At 35.3% G+C, this 24,261-nt stretch overlaps 1 protein-coding gene across 1 annotated transcript in view; it reads left to right on the top strand.

Moving 5' to 3' along the window:
* Positions 1-12,654: 12,654 nt before the first annotated feature.
* The window catches only part of LOC129004450 (cell division cycle protein 23 homolog), a 50,320-nt gene continuing 38,713 nt past the window's right edge, over positions 12,655-24,261 (top strand). Inside the window, exons 1-3 of the mRNA XM_054433043.1 lie at positions 12,655-12,995; positions 19,408-19,548; positions 20,169-20,508. Coding sequence (XP_054289018.1) covers positions 12,892-12,995; positions 19,408-19,548; positions 20,169-20,508 — 585 coding nt within the window. The 5' untranslated portion in view covers positions 12,655-12,891. The remainder of the gene's footprint in view (positions 12,996-19,407; positions 19,549-20,168; positions 20,509-24,261) is intronic.

Genomic DNA, 24,261 nt, shown 5'->3' on the forward strand with positions numbered 1-24,261 from the left:
AGGGATCTTGAATGCTGGGGCCAGTTCATGCATGAGGTGTTTAAAACCCTCACCTTCAACCACAGCAAATGGACGGTTGTCCTTACAGATAAAATAAAGAATACTATTGACAGTTTTGGAGTAGCGAATGCCACCTACAGCAAAAGCACGGGCCTTGTTAAATGCTTCAGTTATTGGTGAAACTAAAGCCGCTTTATCAGCTTCTACGTTGACTGGACAGACTTCTATAGCCAAAGGATCGTTATAATCTAAGCTGGAATGTGATGTAGAAGCTAAAGAGGTTAAAGGTCTATTCACTAAGACGCTTCCTGTAGGCTTACCTTGTAATAGGCTTTGTTTGTCACTCTTTGATGCAGGTTCATCATCTTGGTTAACACTAACACTCTTATGGTTACTTTTCAAATGTTTTAATAAATTGCTTGTATTTCCACTAAACTTCACCTCTCTCAAACAAATCTTGCAAATGGCTGTTTTGGAATCTTTCTTCTGAAAGTGTTTCCACAGTTTACTTTTGGGAGGAGACATATTTTAATATTAATAATGAACACACTTAAACTTGTTTAGTAACATAAAATCCTACACTGTGAATCACATTGAAACTAATAACTAAAAACCTCAAATAACAGTAAGCTGAAAACAATAACAACAGCAACCGGCACAGCGAAGCGGTAATATGACATGGACATGACGATGACAAATCGACTAAGCGTAGGCGGAGTGATATGTTACAGATGATGGTTATTGCTTTATAAGTAAACTCCACTTTAAATGGTATATTTAAATAAGGTTAGATTCAACAGCCTTATTTAATTTAAATCGATATGAGCCTTTGAAAGAAATCAACGTTTAAATTGGATAAAACATACATATTTATAAAATATAAATTAGAACTACTTTTTCGATACCGATACTGCATATTTTCTTCCGATACCGATAAAGTATCGCTTCATTCGATACCGATACCGATACCGCAAGTATCGAAAGAAAAGTATCGATACCTACTGGTATCGATAGTATCGCAACGTCCCTAAAGACAGCCAATTTAAATGAACACTTACTTGCTAAACATCAGATCAATGTTGAATCAGAGAAAATTACATTTACTAGTGAAAATGAATTTTTAAAGTGGAAGAAGTGTCATGAAGAAAGTGAAAAATCTCTGTTCATCAACAGGAGGGGTAGCTACCGAAGTAAAGACAAGAAAGTGACATACTATCAGTGTCATCGTTCGGGTAATTACCGAACGCACTTGTCTTCTGAGTGTCAGCGTAAACGATCCATGAAAATTCAGGGAACAAAGAAAATAAATAGTTACTGCCCTGCAAAAATGAAAGCTACTACTTCGATGATAAATGGAAGCGTTGAAGTGGAATTCGTTTCAAAGTTTGAAACGATAGATAAGAATGTATGCCTATGTTACGCATAGCTGAGTTTTCAAATTAGGTGGTAGAGCCTAGTTTATGCATGTATTCTTTATTTTAGTTGATTGTTCTTAATGCTTAAGAAATTTATGTATATATGTGAAATTCCTCTATCTTGTTTACAGAAGGATATGGAGAATCCTGGCGGGAATGCCTTATGACTGTTCGTTAATTGTTTGCCTAATTACCTGCAATTTTTTCCTAGGAAGATATATGTCACTCAAAACAAATTTCTAAGAATATATACGATTAAATAATTTCTTCGGAAAAGCATTTGAGATTAAAGAGGTGCTCTTCTGTCGTAGAGGTGATAACGACCACATAAGGTAATGTTATGTTGTAGGCTAGGTTATTTTTTACATAAACAATAGAGTGAAAATTTAAAAACGTACGTTTTCATGTCCCTGGCCTTTTACTTTGTAGATACTGGATTTGTAGTTTATTATTATGTGTTTTTATATTTTTTGGAATGGGGGCAACATGTTACACACATTTATTTAGTTTTAAATAGGTTCTAGGTATTTTTTTCGTATTTTTAAAGTCTCGAAATTCACGACCATGACGTGTCCCTAGGGTACATTTTCCAACTTTCACGCTGTTTTTAGACTAATTATTCATGCCGAAATATATAAAGCCATATTTTTATGTCATCAATGGTTATTAAACTTACAAAAAAGGAGCATATTATAATTTTATTGTCATTGCAAACTGACTACCATGACAAAATAAGTCTGTCCCTCGATTTGGCGTCACGACTATTTGGGAAAAATTTTCAACTTTGGAGCACGACAGTGGCAAGCCTGGCGTCGATGGAGTCATTTGGTTTTAGAGACTAGTTCGGGGTGTACGTCAGGATTGTAGTGCCGGTCGTTTTGAGTTGAAAGGAGGAATTACAAGATTAATAAAGGAAAGATTGTGTTTTTTGTAATTTTGGTGTGTCCATGACCGTACGTAGTCATTCGATGAAGTAGACATGGTGTTAATTAATTTTTGTTTATAAGATATTTCAATTGCTAGATTAACCTAGAAGTCCACTTTGTATCCTCGAACATGAGGTGCAGGGCTACCGCCAGAACAGAGCCAAATAACACGTAATTTCACGACCAAAGTTTCACGACCATCGCGGTTTTTTTCACGACCAATCCAGCCTTATAGATTATAGTGTGTTTGGTCGTGACAATAACTTTAATATAATTGTAAATTGAACAGTTTAGTTCAATTGAAACACATATTTTTATTATAACTAACAGTATAATTGAAGGATTGTTTAGAAAGATTTAGATTATTTCAGACAATTCACGACCGTACCGCTTGTCCCTGACCATCACTTTTATGATTTCTATCATAAAAATTTCAAAAATTAAAATATCGTCATATTTCAATGTTTTATACACAAAAGAAGCACACCTATATACAAACATAACGATTTTTCGGGTCTCAGGTAAGTTTTTTCGGAGTTATACAAACTTAAAAGATTTTATTGGCTTTTTTTCAATTTTTTGAGTTTTTTTATTTTTTTCTAGAAAGACCAAATATACCAAAAGCTCAGTGACCTTTTTATTGTATAATGGTCATAAAAGTAAATTAGTTTATAGCAAAACATAGTTATAAAAATAATATTAACTATTTTTAATATTCATTTAAACGTCCGTTATGGTCGTGACAGGATTTTGTGTTTTTCTACTAAAGATGCTCTTTTAAAAAAAACTACCAAAGATATTGCGTTACCATGGACATTTTATGAAACTTCAAATGTTAATGAAATAAAAAAACTATTAAAAGTTTTGAAAAAAGGGGAAAAAAATTTGCAAAGGGCTTTTCCTGAAAACGTACGTTTTTAAATTTTCACTCAATAATCTAACCTAACGTTAATTTATTTACCTACCTTGTTACCTGGCTACTCCCACCCTTTACCCGATCTTGTATTTTGTAATTTTTTTGGATGTTATACTAAATAACTTCTTGATCAGCTTTGTACGTGTTATTAAATTTATGGAAAGTAAATAAAAGTTACGTTTAATAACACTTAAAACATATATTTACCCTTATACTGTTAACTCACAAGATGGTAAATATACATAAAAGATGGATCGGCACTTACCGTACCATCTTTTATGTACAGTATATCTACCGTCTTGTGAGTTAACAGTATAAGTGTAAATATATGTTATAAGTGTTATTAGATGTATCTTTTATTTACTTTCCGTTTTTATACCATCCCCTCACCCCAATATTACTTTTTCTGACACTCTTTTATCCCTACATGTCTCTTTTATCTTTTACTTAGAAATACGCTTAAAAGTGACATAGACAATAGACAAATTTCTTTATTATTATTTCCTTCAAGAAATACGATAGGCCCTAGCGACCTGATTGTTTATATCTCCAATTAGTGAGGCAGACCTATTTTGAGTGCTTTGTTTGCATGGTTTTCCTTAGGCTAAGTTGTATATATTGACGATGCCCACTGCATTTGTACAATGCCTAAAAGAAAAGAAAACCCCATTTTATTACCTCTTGCTTCACAAATATTTTCTGGTCTTCTATCTTAATAAAAAAATAATTTTATATGTTTCAAAGGAAAAAATTGCAAAGGATAAAGTCTAGGTAAACAATTACTGACTGTTCTTAATGCTTAAGAAAGAATTTGTTTGTAAAATTTCTCTTGTTCACAGAAAAAGGCTGCGGAAAATCATGACCAAATCCTGCTACGCTGTGACCGCCCTCCCCAGCCATCTTAGAGGGAGGGGGGAGGTGTGTTTAGTGGGTAGTCTGTTTCTGTTAGTCCCACACTACCCTTGCAGGAGCAAGGGTGTGCGTAAATGCATTCACACCTTCCTACCAAAAAAAAAAAAAAAAAAAAAAAAAAAAAATGTATAGGGCCTATTTTATATTTAGTTAAAATATTTATTACTAGTCACAGTTAATTCAATTGTGGATTGTAAAGAGTGACGATAAATTAATAATTTAACTACCTTAATTAATGGGAGTAACAATTAATTATTAAAATAGGCCTACTCTTCAAGAAAACCTCCCCCCGCCAACCAAGCAAACCTGCCGACTAAGCGAATTTCCATTTGTCTAGATTGATTTTCAATCAAATCTATAACATTAGGTTCGAGTACTTAACTTAGGTTTGATGCTACAAAGAAACTAATAAAGTGCGTTTTTTAGTAAAATATTAATAGTGTGGTGCCACTACACTTAGCTTAGTATAAAATAAAAAAGAAATTGCCAAGTTTGATTAAAATATGTCCATAAACAAGCAAACAACAGTTTAAAATATTCTCCATAAGAATCACATGGGAATATAGTTTCCCATGTGAACAAGGAAGAAAATCAGGAAGTTTACAATTTTTTGAATGTTATCCGTTACCATTAACCGTACAAAAAAACTTTGATATATGTAGGCTACTAAGTAAATTATTTATTTTTTTTAAGCTCTTTAAAAGGGTCTAGAGAGAAATTGGGAATTTTTTATTTTGTGGGTCAAAAATCAGAAAAACTTATCCCATAAAAGCCCGTTCCCATGATCCGATCATGCTGGTTAGTAAACTCATTTAAGTTTATCCCACCTTTACAACTTCAAACCGAAATGTCATCAAAATTGGTGTTTTTGGCCTCTGGGGACATCAAAATGAAAAAGGAAATCGGTCCCGGGTCTAGGTCTTACCGTGCCACCTACATAGCTAACTTACTCCCCTATTGGGAAATTCGCCTAAAACACTGTTATGTAAACATAATTTCTAGCATAAAACATTTTACATATTCATAGATCTATTTACTATTTTTATTTTCCCCAATAAAAATAACCATTTTCGTAGTTACATTGTCCAAGTTGAATTTATTATTTAATCACGTAGGCGTAGACGTACTTCAAATTGGTACAGCTGCTGCTGTCGCTGTCAACTGTAACCACAACTTAAATTCATGGAATAATAACAGTTACAGCGGATAGCTGTGAGAAGCTAATACACATAGGAAGTAACAGTTACCTCGGAAAGTGTTCCAAGAGCTCTGTGGAGGCGAAGGTGCTCGTGGGTACAGAACGTCGAGTGAGGAGAGGTACGTACATACATGGGTTTCGATGGGTCTGACTTAGGGGAGGTACGAATGAGGCATTTAGTTCTAAATTCCTCCGTGAACAGCGCTGTAGTAGAGAGCACTTTGGCAATGAAGGTTTACTAATCACAAAAATAGTTCTGTTCATAAAATAAAATTATAAATGCCTCAAATTCAATTTTATTATTTTTTAATTATAAAATTAAACTATCATAACCTAACCGAACTAACCAAACTTCCTGATATAGAAATAATATAACAAAAGTTTAGTAATCGGAAAGATAATTCTGTTTATTAAATAAAACTAGAAATTGCTCAATTAAAATTTTATAATGACTTAATAATAAAATTAAACTGTAATAACCGAACCAAACCAACCAAACTTGCTGATAATAAAAACATCTTGGACAAAAAGTTAATGCTATCAGCGCGATTCGAACCCGGGACCATCTGTATATCAGCCCAGCACGCTAACCATTAGACCACCGAGGCCGATGGCTATAGACCGTTTTGTTACGGTAATGGCGTTCCCTCAGCTAATAAGAAGCCCACAGCTGTCATCGTAGCCTCTTCTATACCTCCCCTGAGTAAATACCGGCTTCGATTGACTTTTTTTATTGGGATGGGATGTAAAAATAAATTGCAGCTGTTTTCCCGGGTCACTACTAAACTGTACTCCGAGAAAAACGTGCCACTGTCACTGTTTAGTGTTTTTCTATTTTTGCTGGTTTGTTTTCGGTGTTTCGTGTTGTTAGGTTGACTGTATGATTGGTTGGTGGGATGACTGGGATGCTGTCAACGTCAACTTCCATTCTATCCTAACCATTCATACTATTGGGGTTATCCGTTATTTCAAGGACTTGTATCAAACACTTATTTAAGTTATTGCACGTTAAACCCTGTGTATTTGAAGTTATTTTTAAACATTATAAATTGTTTTTATAGTAAATAAATACTAACTTATTTAAATCTTTTTTGAAGCTATTAAGGCGGGTTACACACCGGTACCTATCGCAGACATAATGTCGCAGATATTTTTCATGCCTGCGACATGCCGCCTGAAAACCAACCTACACAATGTTAACTTATGGAGCTATACACACCAGTGTCGCAGTGTCTCGAGCGAACCAACCGGTCGATGTTTGGAAAGACATTTCTCGTACCTCTTGGGCCCGCTCATGCGCATAACACGTTTCTATTTGTTTTGTTTCGGCGCTGCCGCTGTGGTACTTCCTGTTTTGTTTTGTGAGTTGAGTGGTGGGTTATATTACTCAAGTGGTGCCAGTGGTGGTTATATTATACTCGTGTCCCGTGTCAAGAAAACGAGTGTTGTCATCATAGAGAAATGCCGCTTCCCGACGATGAACAGACCAATAAAGAGTTTGTGGCCGTGCTAGAAGGTGCAGTCTAACTGATTGTCTTTCCATTAAGGATGGGTCCAGAACTCTCTTCACACATGTATTCTTCGCCGTCGTCTTCTTCTCCTTAAGAGTCTTCATCACCCTGCGTTTTGGGGATATGACCTGGGGGGAATGTGTTGATGACGGGCGGGTAGTGCGGGGTCATTATGCGCGCCATTCTGAAAACATCGTAAGCACACGACTACTAAATCAACACGTCGGTGATTCATCTGCCGCCTGAACCAAGATTTGTCCCCCGTTTCGGAGGCAGTTTTCCAACAGATTTTCTTGAAATTACGTATCAATGTACTTTAGTTGAATAGTTGTATTAAGCTCTCATACCTCAAAAGGTTGAAAATGAAAAAAAAAAATTAGTTTTATCAATGTCTAAAAGTGACTCAATTTACGTTACTTTCAGATTTTTTGTACTTATATTATTGATTTTCTTTGATATATCATGTATGAGTGCCCTAGAACCAACATTAATCTGTAAATGTAATGCTCCGTCGTACTTGAACCTCCCATACGAAAAAGTGTTGGAAAATGCAGAAAGAGAGAAGAAGAGGAAATATTTAACAATTACAGAAACCAGAATGCATCTTTTACCCCACTAGTCACGTCTGTGGACGGAATGCTGGGCAAAGAGTTTCAGACCTTGCTCAGAGCAATGGCAGAACGCCTAACAGAAAAATGGAAGAAACCTTACAGTTTAGTGATGAACTGGATTAGGGTAAAAACCATCTGTGCGACGTTAAGGGCCAGTAGCATGTGTCTAAGGAGGACAAGGAAGAAGTGGAGGACCCTTAGAGAGTTTGAAGATGGGGCTGGAGTACCAGTTATTATTGATGAGCTTCTCTCCCAAGACTCGGGGTCCTCTTCCATACTGCTTCTGGGTGATTTTAATCTGCCGAGTACGAATTGGTCCTGTGACCAGCCTACTCCCAAGTGCAAGTCATCTGGTCTGGTCATTGATATGATGAACTTGTATCAACTTCAACAAATTAACACTGTTACCAATGTCCGAGGTGTTACACTTGATTTAATAATTTCTTCTTCATATTATTCCGTGAGGAATGCCCTGGATCTCCTTCTGCCTGCAGAGGATCATCATCCCGCTCTTGCCCTGGAGGTTTGTGTGCCCCATAACACCACTCATGAAGAACCACTCTTTGTTAGAGACTTTAGTAGAATCGACTGCTCGAGGGTTTTTACGCATCTCAGTCAATTACTTGGTACGGTGTACTATATACCCGAGGACGTCAATGAACACTTCGACCAGTTCCTGCATTTGGTGCGTCAAGTTGTTCTGGAGAATACTCCCCTCAAGAAAATCAATTCAACTCACTTTCCACCCTGGTTTACCCCTGAGTTGAGGCGACTGGTCATCAAGAAGAAAATACTCCATTCCCAATACAAGTCCACTCTTCGCACCTCGGATTATGTCAAGTTCTCTACGGCTCGTTCCCAGTGTAAGATCCTCACAAAACAATGTTATGATAACTATATCAATCATGTGAACTCAGCCATCACCTCAAACCCAAAATCTTTCTGGGGGTTTATTAAGAGCATGACGTCATCCTCCGCCAATGAACCATCACTTACATACAATGGTTATTCATCACAGTCACCTTCCGAAATATGTAACTTGTTTGCTGAATTCTTCTCATCAGTCTACAAACTTCCTTCCTCTTCGACTTCTCGTTATAACTTCGGAAATCAAATGAACCTGTCCTCAATCGTGCTTGAATCATCGGATGTTGAGAAGAAGCTTTCTGAACTCAACCAATTCAAGGGTACTGGCCCTGACGACATACCTGCATCTGTTTTGAAACACTGCTCAAAGTTACTTGCCCCCAACTTACTGCACTTTTCAACAAGAGTCTTCAAGCCGGGATCTTTCCTGATGCACTCAAAGAAGGCTACGTCGTGCCAATTCATAAATCTTCATCCAAGGGAGAAGTCACAAATTATCGGCCAATTGTTATTCAACCTGCTCTGGGCAAAGTATTTGAATGCCTTCTCATCGACAAACTTATGTTCCACTTACAAGCTCTGATTATCCCTGAACAGCATGGATTTATAGCGGGAAGATCGTCTCTCACCAATCTAGCTCTTCTCCAACATTTAGTCACCTCTGCCTTAGCTTCAGGTAGCCAGGTTGATTGTATATACTTAGACTTCTCAAAGGCATTTGATACTGTCAGTCATGAACATCTTATTGCAAAGTTGGAGGGGTATGGGATCTGCGGCAGTCTACTCAGTTGGTTCAGCTCCTATTTGAGTGGCAGATCCCTCAAAGTTAAATTCAAGTATGCATTGTCCGATCCTTTTGTTGCTCTCTCTGGAGTGCCACAGGGCTCTCATCTTGGACCGCTTCTATTCTCCCTGTTTGTCAATGATGTTGTGGATGTACTTGACTCCAACTGTCTCCTGTTTGCAGACGACTTGAAGATTTTTAGAACTGTTCGCTCTAGTGAGGACTGCCTTCGACTTCAGCAATGTCTTCGGCGTGTTGAAGATTGGTGCACCGATAACTGCATGAGGCTCAACGTTATAAAGTGTGTGGTGGTTACATATAGTAGAGCTAGAAGGCCTGTGGATTATAATTACTCCCTAAGCAACCTGCCCCTCGCTAGAAGTGACAACATTCGAGATCTGGGTGTTGTACTGTCTGCGGATCTGAGTTTCTCACGCCATATTGAGGAAATTTATTCTAAGGCCACCAGGATATTGGGACTCATCATGAGATCCTCTAGATGTGGTCTGAGTATAGAGGCGCTTCGCACACTGTACATTTCTTTGGTGAGGTCAAGACTTGAGTATTGTAGCTCTATATGGTCACCCCACCAACAGTGCTACATTGATCGTCTGGAGAGCGTCCAGTGCCGATTTCTACGTCTTATTGGGTGTAGGATGGGTTACATGTACCGGGATGTACCTACCCAGGACATCAGAAGGTTTCTTGGACTTGATACCCTGGCCAAGAGGAGGGAAATCAGTGATGCCATGTTCCTGTTCAAGATACTAAATGGACGAATCAACTGTCCTGATCTGCTTGCGCTGATTGACCTGCATGTTTCCCCACCTAGATCCACTCGTTCCAATGTGCTGTTTGCTCGCCAACATTGCTCCACGAACTATGAACTTTATAGCCCTCTTCCTAGACTGCATCGACTCGGCAATCGGCTCTGTCACTATGTGGACTTCTTTGACTGCTGTCCACGGGTTGTCCAAGAGGATTGCGTCTTCGGTTCTTGAGGAACAGTAATCTCGTTCTGCTGTGATTTAATTGTACAGGTCTTGTGTAATAATTTAATTCTTTGTCAATGCTTCCTTATCAATGCTCCCTAGTCATTATTGCCGTCTGTCACTAGTTTATTGATATTGCTTGTACTATTGATGTAGTATTATCTCTCTTGTTATCTCGTTGCATGTTTTCTTGTAGTATTTTATCGACTGTTATTGTTTCCAAATTTCTATCTATTGTTATGCTTGCTATTCAACTAGTTTTTCTTTTTCTATTAGCATGTGATGTTAGTATTGATTTGATGTATGTATTATCTTTCTGTTATCTAGTCGCATGTTTTCTTGTAGTATTTATCAATTGTTATTGTTACCAATTCTATCCATTGTTATGCTTGCTATTTAACCAATTTTTTATTCCATTAGCATGTGATGTTAGTCCCTATCTGCCTTTCAATAAATCCTGCAAAATAACAAAAAAAAGTAAAAGAACATGAGAAAAGGCAGAAGGGAAGAAAATTTAATTAGGATCTTTCAATATTGTATCTGATCAGCATGTCAACCCTGTGAAAATGGTGTTATACCGTATACAAATAAATAAATAAAGGGAAAAAAGTTTTAACATTATATCTTCACACATTACAACCGGAGCGAGGAAACGTTCAAGACATGTTTTTATTGTTTTCACAGGGGCGAAGAAGACTCTTAACAACAACAGCAACAACACACCATCTTCTTCTAACGATGACATTATTGAAAACTGATGAAAAACTGAACTGATTCCTTCTCATTTTGCCAGCACGTGCCTCTTCTCCCATATGGTAGCATTTTATTACATGTCGCAGACATCATGCCCGCGACATCAGAAATATCGGCGACATCATATCTCAAGTTTCCTAGTTTGGAGATATTGGTTTAGTCTTAGGTTTAGCCCTATGGCATGGTATTTGATTAAAGAACGACCATCGGTTTATGATCTTGTTAAAATGGGTTGCTCGTAAAATAGATAAATAAACTTATATTGCAATCATAATCTTGCATATTTTTGTTTACTATCAACAAAACAACAGGATGACGCCATCTTGCTGAGTTTTTATTTCAGGATAAGTGTTGCCTACAGTATTATTTTGAGGCTTCTGATTGGCTGAGGGAACATCATTACCGCGACGATACGGTTGATGCCATCGGCCTCGATGGTGTAGTGGATAGAGTGCTGGGCTGATGATCCGAAGGACCCGGGTTCGAAACCTGTAGCACAATTTTTTTGTATTGGATTTTTTTCATTATCAACAAGTTTGGTTGGTTTGGTTAGGTTATGACGGTTTAATTTTATAATTAAAACATTATGAAATTGAATTTGACCCATTTATAGTTTTATTTTATGAACAGAAATATTTTTTTCGGTTAAACCTTCATTTGATTTTTCATTATAAGCAAGTCTGGTTAGTTTGGTTAGGTTATGATAGTTTAATTTTAGAATAAAAAAAATTATAAAATAGGATTTGAGGCATTTATAATTTTATTTTATAAACAGAACTATTTTTTCGATTAATAAACCTTCATTCGATTTTTTTCATTGTCAGCACGTTTGGTTGGTTAGGTTAGGTTATGACGGTTTAATTTCATAATAAAAAAATATAAAATTGAATTTGAGGCATTTATAATCTTATTCTATGAACAAAAAATAATTTTTCAATTACTAAACCTTCGTTATAGTCAATCAGAAGCCTCTAAATTACACTGTTGGCAAAATTAATCCTGAAAAACAAATTGTGCCGCCATCTTGATCTTGCCTGTAATTAGACAAGTCCGGAAGCGTAATTTTTATTTCAATATGAGTTGCGGTATATAGGGAGATTCAGTATACTGATTGGCTTGAGAGAAGACCATTACCGCAACGATACGGTGAGCAGCCATCGGCTTCGGTGGCGTAGTGGATAGCGTACCGAACTGATAATCTAAAGGTACCAGGTTCGAATCCCAGTCATGGCACTAACTTTTTGTCTAAAGTTTTTTCACCATCAGCAGGTTTGGTTAGTTTGATTAGGTTATGATAGTTTAATTTTATAATTAAAACATTATAAAAATGAATTGCCATTTAATTATAGTTTTATTTTATAAACATAAATATTTTTTTCGATCAGTAAACCTTCATTGGATTTTTTCATCATCAGCAAGTTTGGTTGGTTTGATTAGGTTATGATAGTTTAATTTTATAATTAAAAAGTTATAAAAATGAATTTGAGGCATTTATAATTTTATTTTATGAACAGATCTATTTTTTAGATTAGTAAACCTTCATTATAGCCAGTCAGAAGCCTCCAAATGACTGCATTATGCCCTATATGCCGGAACTCCAATTGAAAAAAAACTACGCAATCCGGCAGACCAACCAACCGATCATATGGGCACAACACAAAGCTCTGAGACAAAACCAATGAACCGATTGAATCTAGGCCTCACTAAACTAAACTGTGTTCTTGACTCTTGTGTTGTGGCCTGTGGACTGTGGAGGGAGTTTGTTGTTTTGTTGTCATACTTTGTTGGAATAACCTCAATAATCAATTTTTATTATCGAAGTCGAACTATAGTATTTCATTTCATTTTCATTCTTGTCTTGTCTCTGTTCTCTCCTCGGAGCGGTGTTTACCTTTTATTAATTAGAACCATTTTTACCCTCAGTTCTAAACGGATTTCATTTTTAGTTTTAATTAAAAACAAGAATAGTCGATAAGAAAATTATTATGAAATAACCCAATCACAAAATGATTGACGATCCGGGAAAATTTGACTTAAAAAGTGTAAAGATTAGTATTCAAAGGGCTGTTTTGGATTGTTCCATTAGGGGTCTTAGTCATACAACTAAATGGTAAGTTGTATAATTAGGCCTATCAGAAATCAGAAACATTTATTGCCGAAAACATTACAAAAATGTATAGGCCATCGTCATAGTTCACCATAGGCCATTCGCCATCACTATAACTTGTTGACCAGGCCTGAGCTTACACCCAACTATAGGCCCTAGGCCTAGGTTTTAGCATAGGCCTAGACCTTTGCCTAGACTAACCAACACAAGTAGGTAAATAGACTTCTCATCCTATTGTAAATTTTGAAGCTCGTTTATCGTCTTCTAGGCTTAGTTTTTAAGACATAAATTCTTTATTTCATAATTTCAAAATTACATTATATTGGCATAGGGCCTAGTCAAGTTTACAATGAAATGCACAAAAGATAGAATATAAAAAACTACTAACTAAAACAATTTGACCTAGTAAATCCAACAGAACAGAAACAACTGATAACATGTCAGCGGAAAAATCGCAGACTCTGTAGCAAGCTTTTTCATCCAAAAATTGTTTATATTAGGCCTACTTAAATGTTTTCTCCTAATCCTGAGCAGACCAGTCTTCAGCTTTAGATGTTGAGGAAGTTGGTGAAAAAGTTTAATTCCATTGTACAGAGGGTGAGGTTGAAAATTTTAAGTTGAGAGGACGGGAATTTTTAAGTTGTAAGTTATGATGTACATAAGGAATATGGACTGGAGTCAATGTTGGTGTTAAGTAATGACTGAAGTTTTTACAAATGAAAGGGTCTCAAGGATGTAGCCTATAGTCAGGGAAGAGTCAAAATTGCAGCTGACCTGAATGATTCCTTACAAGATCGTCTTCTGAAAAGGGAAAATATAACATGAATAGCCTTTTTTACATTTTAAAAAGAACGGAGGTACCGGTGGTACCCTACGCTTGTTTTCATATCCCCTAACAGGCAGAGCATTTAAACTAGGCTAGATATGATGGGAATATCAAGCCATAGTAAACAGAAATAAGAACTTCCGACGAGAAAAATTCCTATATTTACACGTTTTATCAAGTAATCAACATGAGATTTAAACATTTGTCTAAGTGGGTGCCTAAGAATTTAACAGACTGTGCAGGACAAATGAAGGTTTGATCAAGAAGATTGACATATTCGGATTATTGTTGGACCGGTTTGAGAGTCAAAAGTTGATTAGCAGGGGTCTTTGCAGTGTTGGTTTTCAGAAGGTTATCATCAACACTGAAGCGTTGAAGTACGGCATTTGCCTCTATGAGTGCCATTTGCTAGGGAAGGGCTGGATAATTCTAGGGAAGTTTCATCTGCAAAAAGGCACAGTTTACCTTGGGTTATGCATGAGGGGAGGTCATGTATGAAAAGGAGGAAAAGCAAAGGGCCAAGAATGGGGCCTTGGGGCACACCTCTCATTACAGGGGTTCTGAAGACTTAAATCTACTTTGAAGCCCGGTGTAATAGTGGATTGTATTTCAACACATTGTTTCCTGCCTTTTAAAAATTCCGAAAACCACTCAGAGGCAAACCCTCGGACTCCTATTTTGTTTAATTTAGCTAGGCTTAGGTCAACCATGTCAAAAGCCTTACTCAAATAGAAGAAAATACCCATTGAGAGTTGCTTTGTACATCCAAAGCTTGCACCACTTGGTTCACTAAGGAAAATATTGCACTTGTAGTATTTTTGCTTTTGACAAATCCATGTTGATCTTTGAATATTATATTATTCTTTTCGGAAAATGCCCAGAGCCTCTCTAAAACAGCCTTTTCATATATCTTGGACAAACTCAGAAGCATAGAAATGGGCCTATACGGTAATTATTTCATTTTGTATGGTTGAACCCCCTTTTGAAAATTGGCCTTCTGCAAGTTTTAGTGCATTGGGAAATTGTCCATGCAGAAAAGAGTGGTGTTTGTGAGATTGGTTGGAGGATTGACGATGAAGTCTGAAAACTCTCAAAAAATCATTAACGGTATTTCATCAGCTCCTGAGCTTATCTTGTTTATTAATTTGTTTAATTTTTAATTGTTTTTTATTTTTGGATTCTACTGTTGGGAATTAAAATACCCCCGCCGCAGCAAACCTGCAGACTAAGCGAACTTCAACTTGTCTGATTACATTTTTACACAAATATTTCCATAAATAATTTATTCCCTATTTAAATAACATTAGATTTAACAAGTGCTTAGGTTTGCTGCTACGGGAAAGGTAAAAAGTGTTTTTTGACCATACGTCAATAGTATAGGATGAAATAAATAAATTTGCCAAATTTTATCAACATATATCCATAAACAAGTAAACTACAACAATTTTCAACATAGGAATTTTAAATAACACTATTTTTGAATTTTCTCCGTGACCGTTAGGCATACAACAGCGCTTCAATTACACTAAATTTTTTGTTTTTTGGGTCAATGATGGGAAACCCCCATTTTTACCCCATAAAACCCCCCATGAACCCCCGCTCCCATGGTCCGATTATTCTGGATCGCAAACTCATTCGAATAAACGTAGGTTTACACGTTTGTACCAAATTTCATCAAAATTGGATCATTTTTGCTCGAGTTATCGCGCTTACGGACACACATATATAGGCTATATGTATATGAATTTGAACGGATGGTGTTTTTGCCCTCTAGGGACCTCAAAATGAAAAATTAAATCGGTCCTGGGCCCAGGTCTTACCATGAGTACTACGGTAGTAGCTTATTCCCTATACGGGAAATTCGCTAAAGTGAGTTATGTCTAAGATTGTCCACAACCTCAGACTCAGGAGTGGTGGTTTTCAGTGCTAGACATTCGTTATTATTAACACAAAAGAAGGCATACTTATAGAATCAAGAATCAAGATTCAAATATGTGATTTATGAATCAAAATTCATAGAAGTTAATACACTTTTGTTTATGTCTTGTAGTCTTGTTATTGACTGAGGTCGACTTGTTCCTCAGACACTGTTAATTAATATATCCCATACTCTCATATATAATACTCTCATATAGTCATATGTAGTTTATAGTGGAACCCGGACCCCATTTTTGCCTTGTAGGCTAATCAACGAATTGGTCTAATTAATTATCATAATAGTACTGCGGATAGTCGTAGTACTCACTGGTGCGGACGTTAATCTACAGCAGGGAGTATCGCATCCACAGTGCATGCCTATAAATATCCACAATTTGTGACCTCCAAGTAGCTGGATTAATAAATTCCAGCCCAAATATAAATATTGCTAAAATCAATTAGGCTGGCTGTAGGCTATAGCAATCGATTTAACCGGTGGAGTAGTGTATCAAAGTTCTGCTAGGTTAAATCATTAGGAAAGTAATTATTTTAAAGATAAACTAGAATGAAAGAATTAAGTAATATATGAATAAAGTACCATGAAGAAAGTCAATAAATAGATATGTAGAGAACAGAATAATGCATTTTATATTAACATTTTATCATGCATGTAAATTTTTAGACTATTATTAATTATTCAATATTCTGTGGTATTCGTCATTGACCCTCTGGTAGAGAGAATAGACTGTGTCTAGTTTAATAAAAAAACACAAAAAAACTACACGCACACATTATTAAAGATAGAGTGAAAACGGAACTGATTGGTGGTGTGGTTAAGATCATAATCAAATCAAATCATATCATTTATTTGTCTTTTGGATTTTTACAAATCATTGACAAAGTCAATACATCAGCCTATGTATAGGCCTACGTCATATACATACATACTACACATCTACAATAGTATAGGACTAAGTATCTAAAGGATGTAAAAATTAAAATGATAAATTAACTTAACTTTTTTTTCTTTTACGCTATCTATTAATAAAACATAAAAACATTTGAGAGCTTAGTAAATTTCTTACAATGAAGGGAAAAAAATAATGAAATAATATTAATTAGGAATAGTTAAATTCCAACAACAGCAATTAAATACAAACAGAAATTTGTTCAAGTTATTTTTGTCAAGCAATCAAAGAAGTTAGACAAATTTGTGTAAATCATTTAAGAACTAAATATTAAATACCTCTAAAATCTCATGTAAAATACAATATAATAATATTAAAAGAGAATAGAAATAACATAAATAATAATAATAATAATAAAAAAAAAAAAAAAAGTGCAAAGATTACATTATGTTAAAATTTGATTTCACCAATTTTTAAAAAGTCGTCTAATGTATAAAATGGGTTATCTAGTAACCAATTATAGAGTTTGTTTTTAAATTGATTTATTGAATATTTTCTAATCATAGGCTCAAAGATATTGTAAATTTTTAAAGATATCACCACATGGCTATCCAGCGATTTAGTTAAGCGACAATATTGAATCACTGCTTTAGTTTTGTTTCGGGTATTATAATTATGAATTTTGTCTTTGAATTTTAATAGATGAGAGTTTTTTAATATATAAACTGTGATTTCAAAAATATATAAGTCTATGACCGTTAAAATCTGAAGCTGCCTAAAAAGTGGTTTGCAATGTTCCCTAAAATGTACTCCAGCCATAATTCTAATCACCTTCTTTTGGAGCAGTAAAATGTCCTGAATTCCTGAGCAGTTTCCCCACAGTATTAAACCGTATCGAATGATAGATTCAAAAAAGGAAAAATACGCACTTCTGATGTAATTTTTAGGAATAATGTTTATAAGGCGTCTCATAAGATATATTACTCTTGATAGTCTCGTACTAATGTAATCTATATGTGAGCTCCAAGTTAAATGATTGTCTAAATAAATACCTAGGAATTTAGCATTTGTGACTAAATCAAGATTAAAATTATTTGGGTTGTTTTTTAAACTAAAAAGCAAATTTTGTGTTTTATCTGTGTTGAGCAAAAGTCCATTGCATTGAAACCAATCAGAAGCCTGAGACATTGTTTTTGTGACTAATTTATTTAGATCATTAATATTGTTATTAGAATTAAAGAAGGTTGTATCATCTGCATAAAGTGTAATATTAGAATCTACCGCAAATGGTAAATCATTTACATAAATTAGAAAAAGGAGAGGCCCTAGGACTGAACCCTGTGGAACGCCCCCTTACTGTAACCTCATTTGACCATTGTCCATTAACCAGCACAGTTTGCTTCCGATTACTAAGATATGATTGAAAGAAATCTAGTGTTACCCCTCGAAATCCATAAAAATTAAATTTTTTGTTTAATTTATCTCGATCCACGCAATCAAATGCTTTGCTAAGGTCGCATAATGTGACCTGAGCTAAATCTTTATTTTCAAATGCCGATATTATTTTTCTTATTAAGCTATCTAGAGCATCAACCGTGGATTTATTCCTTCTAAAACCAAACTGATGGTTACTCAATATATTGTTGTTTTCTAAAAAAGTATAAATTTGATCATAAATTAATATTTCTATTAGTTTTCCAATAACAGGTATGACCGATACTGGTCGATAACTGTTTGGTTGGTCTTTTGGACCTCTTTTGTAGATGGGACGGACTCTAGAAATTTTAAGAATATTTGGAAAAATCCCTTTATTTAACAGGCAGTTTATACAGTAGGCAAGAGGCTCTGCCAAACTAAGTACTATGTTTTTCAATAAATTGTTTGATAAATTGTAAATATCACGACTATCTGATCTATTCATCTTTTTAGCTGCGTTTAAGACATCTCTAGGTGTGATTTTCTGCCAAGAGAAGGTGATTAGACTGTCAATGTTTCTTCTGTTTAGAAAATTAGAGCTTGATTGACTATTTATATTAGGGCTATTCCCAATTTCCTTTTTAATTTCATCAACACAGTTGATAAAATAACTATTAAAGGTTTCAGACTCAATTTGAGTCACAGAAGTGTTTTTGGGCTCTGTATATTTTTTAATAATGTTCCATGCAGCTTTGCACTTATTTTTACTTTTTTCTATATACTTAACGTTATTTGCCAATTTAGCACTTTTTATAGCGGATATATAACACTTTTTCATATCTTTATACTTAATATTGAGATCAACATTGGTGTTATTGTTAGGTGAATTTACCACTCTGCTTAGAAATAAAAGCCTATCCTTCATAACAGCCAAATCCTCAGTATACCAATTTTGTTTATTGTATCTTAGTTTAGGTTTACATTTATCTATTTGCATGTAATAATATAAGTTGTTCAATATAACATTAAAAACAAATTCAAACATATTCTCTGGTTTATCCTCATCAAAATTAGATAATAAAGAGTTCCAATCATAGCATGCAAGCCTATATGTCAGATCCGGAATATTTTTATGAGGCAAATAGAGTTTACATTGGTTTCCTATCAACTGACTCTCTTTTGGATCACATTTATAATATAAAGATACTGCTTTTGTTATAACTTAATACTTCAGGTTACTTACTTGATACGTCGTGTACAGATAGTCAGAATTAAGCAAAATAGTTTGTTAAAAGTGATGTGATGCTTTTCTTTTAAAATTTACCATAGTTAATTTGATAATTTCTAGGTTATCCGAGTTAAATTTTTCTCTAAAAGACGTATTGGTTGATCCTACTGAAAGAGTACACACAGATCCTGCAGTCTTTGGAGATGAGTATGATACATATTTCATGGCCAAAAGTTACTTTGATGTCAAAGAATATGACAGGTAAAGGTTTGAAAATATTTTATTTATAGGCTAATAGTTTTAGCTTTAAATTTTATCAGAGCAAATTACTTTTGTAATGCCATATTATTAATTTCTTATCGGTGTTAGATTGTTCTTATTGTTAGATTGTACCCTATTGTTGTTAGTGTAATTTCATCAACAATGAATCATTATTTAAGGAGAAACAACAAAACAGACTTAAATAATTTTACTGTTACTAGTATTCTCTTGAAAATAAAAGGTTTAAATTCCTGTTGTGCTTGAGAGCACAAAAACCACTTGAGAGTGATCTGATATTTTTTCTCAGACGACCACTGGCTTTGTTTCTTAAGGTTTGTTTAAAAATTAGATATTAAGCTATTGCGAATCTTCTTCATTTATGGGGTTGTGAAAAGTTTTTATAAACACAAACACAAAGACGCATAATTGAAAAAATTTAACAACAATTTGAATAAATTATTTATAGGCCTATATACTGACTGTGGAAGTGTGGCGTTGTCAGCATATGGTGGGTTGTAAACAAAAGAGTCATTACCTCATTAGTAGAATGACTCTACAAGGAATACAATTTTCCAGGTACCATTACAGACGGTATCCTGCCACGGTTTATTATTTTCCAGATGTGCTCATTACACAGAGAGAAGTACCACACCAATTTGTCGTTTCCTCCATGCTTATTCCAAATACTTGTCGTTGGAAAAGAAAAAGATTGAGGACATGACTGATGACTGGCCAGATCCCAGGATCAACTCGAAACTGCAAAGTTTGTGTCAAGATTTGAGAGCAGATTATCTAGACTGGAAGCTAGACTCTTACATGCTGTACTTGTACGGTGTGGTTCTGAAGAGGAGAGACCTACATAATGAAGCTATACAGGTTTTAGTTGAGGCCATACACAAGGAGCCACTGCATTGGGGGGCTTGGATCGAACTGGCCACTCTCATACCTGATCGAGCAAAGGTAACATTATTTTGATCACATTTTCTATTATGAATTAATTAATAACTTTTACTCCACAATTATACTAGGTACCTACTTAGGTTTTTGTAAATTTTTATGGCAGTGATATTTCCTAACTTTAAAAAAAGTTGAGAGGTTCAGATTGGGTTTCCATTAGGGGTTTGGTGATTGATTAGGCCTACTTAATGCAAAATGCTACTGGTGCAGATACTAAATAATATTCGGTGTCAAAATAACATATAGGATTCAAATGTATATTTGTATCTTTCACAATTTTCAAGCATTAATTGTTTGTTGTTGATGTATGGCAAGGGTTTTTGCAAGATCAGTGTGCTGAAAAACTCGCATTAAAACACTGTGTGCTTTTGGAATAAGGCCTAATATTGCATACCACATAGCCCTGTCAAGGTGTTCTCCTCTAATCATTCATCAACCAAAAATCAGAGGTGATGTTTTTCCATTGTTTTGTTCATGCAATCCATCATTTGATTATTCACACATTATGTTTGAGCGCTGCTGACATTTTTTCAGTTCCTAATTTTTCATCAAAGCTAAGTTTATAAATTGTTTACCCTCTTAAAATCAAGCAATAATATCTTCATCGACTTCAAAGTAACCTACAAATCTTTAACCCTTTGCGCTCGGAAGGCCACTATAAGTGCCCATGACGTAGTCGCAGACAGCTCGGAATTATTTACGTACTCTCTGTCTCTCCCGCTCGGATGGCCACTAATGGTGGCCACTCATATTTCTCTGCCAACTCGGCAGCCATTTTGCCAGCTGTGCTTCGGCAGCTTTGAATTATTTTCTCGAGTTGTGTTCCAATAATGACATCAATTACTTTAAATAAATAATTAAATAATTATGAGTTTGTTGAAATGAATTTTAATGATAAAAAACGTAAATTAATAACCTCAAAACTATTTTGAACTATAATTTAAGGCTCACTATTATAGATAGATTAAGTAATAATAAACCAAAAATACTATATTTTACTAGGCTCTCAGGAGTAAATTCTTTTATTTGTGAAAATCTATTTTAATTATGCTATTTTGATAAAACATTTGCCTTAAGTCTAATGTATATATTCCTCCCTGTAATGTGAACAACAATTTTATTCAGATCAAATAAAAAGTTTGCTAAAAATATCAAATATTTTATCACTCTACTACACATTGCACCATGTGTTGTGGTTGAATCTTCTGCATTGGTTTGGTAAATAAGAAGCAAAATGAAATAATGTATTTTAAACATTTTATTGTGAAAACAAGTAATTGTATTGACCAAAAGATACTAAATGACATTTTTAGAAAATAATACAGTACTGGATTCATTGGTAAAAAGAACGAAAAAGTCTATTTTAAATCTATCTTTGTAGAGTTCTTACTTTTAAAACACCATTTTATTGCCATAAATACGGAAGTTATTAGGCCTAAAACTGGGAAAATATTCCATAACATTTAAAGAGGCTAGGTACAGCTGAATTAATTGGTCAATAATACATAAAATATCAAACTTATCCAAAAGTGTATCTTTACAAGTTTTCACCTACAAAATATTGTTTTGTCAAAAAATACGTATTATTTTAACTGGCTAACCAAATATTACATGACATTTAAAGAGATTTGAGCCTCAAATAATTGATAAATTCAAAAACGAGTCAAGGTTGTCTAAAGTCTATGTATATGTTTCGACAATATGTGATCACTTTAAAAGAGCCTTAAAAAGTACTTACTCTTTCAGTTTTTTGTTTGAGTGGTACTTCTCAAAACACTCGCCAATATGAAGACCTGGGTGGTTTGAACACGTTTTACAAAAAAAACTTACTTCGTTTCCTCTCTTTCCCTGGTCTTCTGTCACTACACACGGCACAGTCTTTGGATTTTCCGGCTTCAAGATGGTATGGCAGGTGTAACTTCCCATTTAGCCTTTCGTCCTCTTGAGATGTGGAAGGTCTTCCTCTCTTATTCATGTTCCTGATTTCACCAACAAGGTCTTTTATAAGCATTTTTCTGAACTTGCGCTGCCGCACTTTGACTTGCTGGTTACAGTTGAACAGTATAAAAGAGTTCACGACAGCTGTTTCCAACAACCAAAAGAAAACCTTCTTCCACCACTTGATGGATTTCCTTGTGAAGGAGTAAGATGAGATATACTGGTCAGCAATGTCAACGCCTCCCATTGAACGATTGTATTTACAAACTACTGTAGGCTTCCTGACTTCTTCTTGAACTCCTTTTTTCTTTATACGTCTTACTGTCTGCATTTTATTGTCATACAAAGTAGATAACATTATCACTAGGTTGGAATCTTTCCACAGCAACAGAGCCATTTTGTCTTCTTTTCTAAAGGTCTTAACTTCTCCTTTTTTAGAACTAGTTTGGCAACTTGCTGTTCCTTTTCCTTAGTTTGCTTTTTTCCACCTTTGCCCTTTTCCTTCCTCTTCCTTTGTGGTCTTACTTGTTTCGGCAGTCCCCTCCTGTTGGGCAGGATAGTCCCAGTCAAATGTACTTTCATATCATGTAGTACGGTCGCAAGATCTACATTGGTGTAAAAGCGGTCCGTAAAAACATGTAACCCTTCAATGTTTCCGTAGGCTTCTTTCAACTTGTTTACAAGGTGTAAAACTACACGGCTTGTTACACCTAGATCAGCTCTTTCCATTGTTTCTGTTGTACTTTTGCCAAAGTACGGTTCCATTGCACATATGTAGCCTGTACTGGACTCAGATAGTACGAACACTTTAATGCCCCATTTAATTGGCTTGTCCTTGTTATACACTTTAAATACTATTCGGCCTTTGAAGCCTACAGTGCTTTCGTCAACGCTAACCTTCTTTTGTGGCATATAAAACTCCCTAAATTTTTTGTCAAGATATGCCACGACATTCCTCACCTTCCCAGATCTAGTTAGGAGGGTTCCTCTTATTGGTCCTGTTTGAGGAGGACTCACGTGGAGTGTCCAGAAAATCTGCAAAAATCTTTCTTTGCTTAGGACATCTTTGAAAAAAGGTTGGTAGTCGACCCAATCAGTTGAGAAATAATCATTTATTTCTGGTTTATCATGCATACCCATGTTTAATAGAACACCTAAGAAAGCCCTGAACTCGGGTACTGTTATGTCTTTCCATGACCACCACATAGATTTCTTCTGAAGGGGAGTTTTTTTCAAAATCTTTTCCTTTGCGTAACGATTAGTTTCCTTGACGATTTCATTAAGCAAGTCGTCGGTAAAAAAAAGCAGAAAAAAATCTAAAGGGGATTTAGGGGTTTTTCCTCGTGGAGGTTTATAGCCAGAATCATTTGTCCATTGAAATTTGGCAAACGCATTGTCACCATCTATCCAATCTCGCCACCCGTCACCAGCTGCGGCTCCATTCTGCCCTTGTTCATTTCCGTTTTCTCCTTGACGCCTGGCGTTGATTTCCCCAGTTTCTCCCACTTCTACTTGCTCGTCAGTTAGCACATAACCACCTATATTTTCTTCCCTATTCCTACCATCTTGAAAATAGAGATGGTCACCAAGGATGTCCTGCCAATTTGCGATGTTACGATGGTCTGGACGGTCATCATTATCGAATTCCATACTTTCTTGCCCGTTTGGTCGATCTTCTCCATTTTCATTGAACAACTCTGGATCATCTATATACTCTTCATTGTCGTAATAGTCCGTTTCATTTAGTGCATCATAAAACAAGCCTAATTCTTCACGAAGTTCATTATCAAAGTGCTCGCCGACGTCTGAATTTACATC

This window comes from Macrosteles quadrilineatus, unplaced genomic scaffold (assembly GCF_028750875.1).
Source record: "Macrosteles quadrilineatus isolate MER2022 unplaced genomic scaffold, UCM_ALF_1.0 Scaffold_9__3_contigs__length_116548681, whole genome shotgun sequence".
Taxonomy (NCBI): domain Eukaryota; kingdom Metazoa; phylum Arthropoda; class Insecta; order Hemiptera; family Cicadellidae; genus Macrosteles; species Macrosteles quadrilineatus.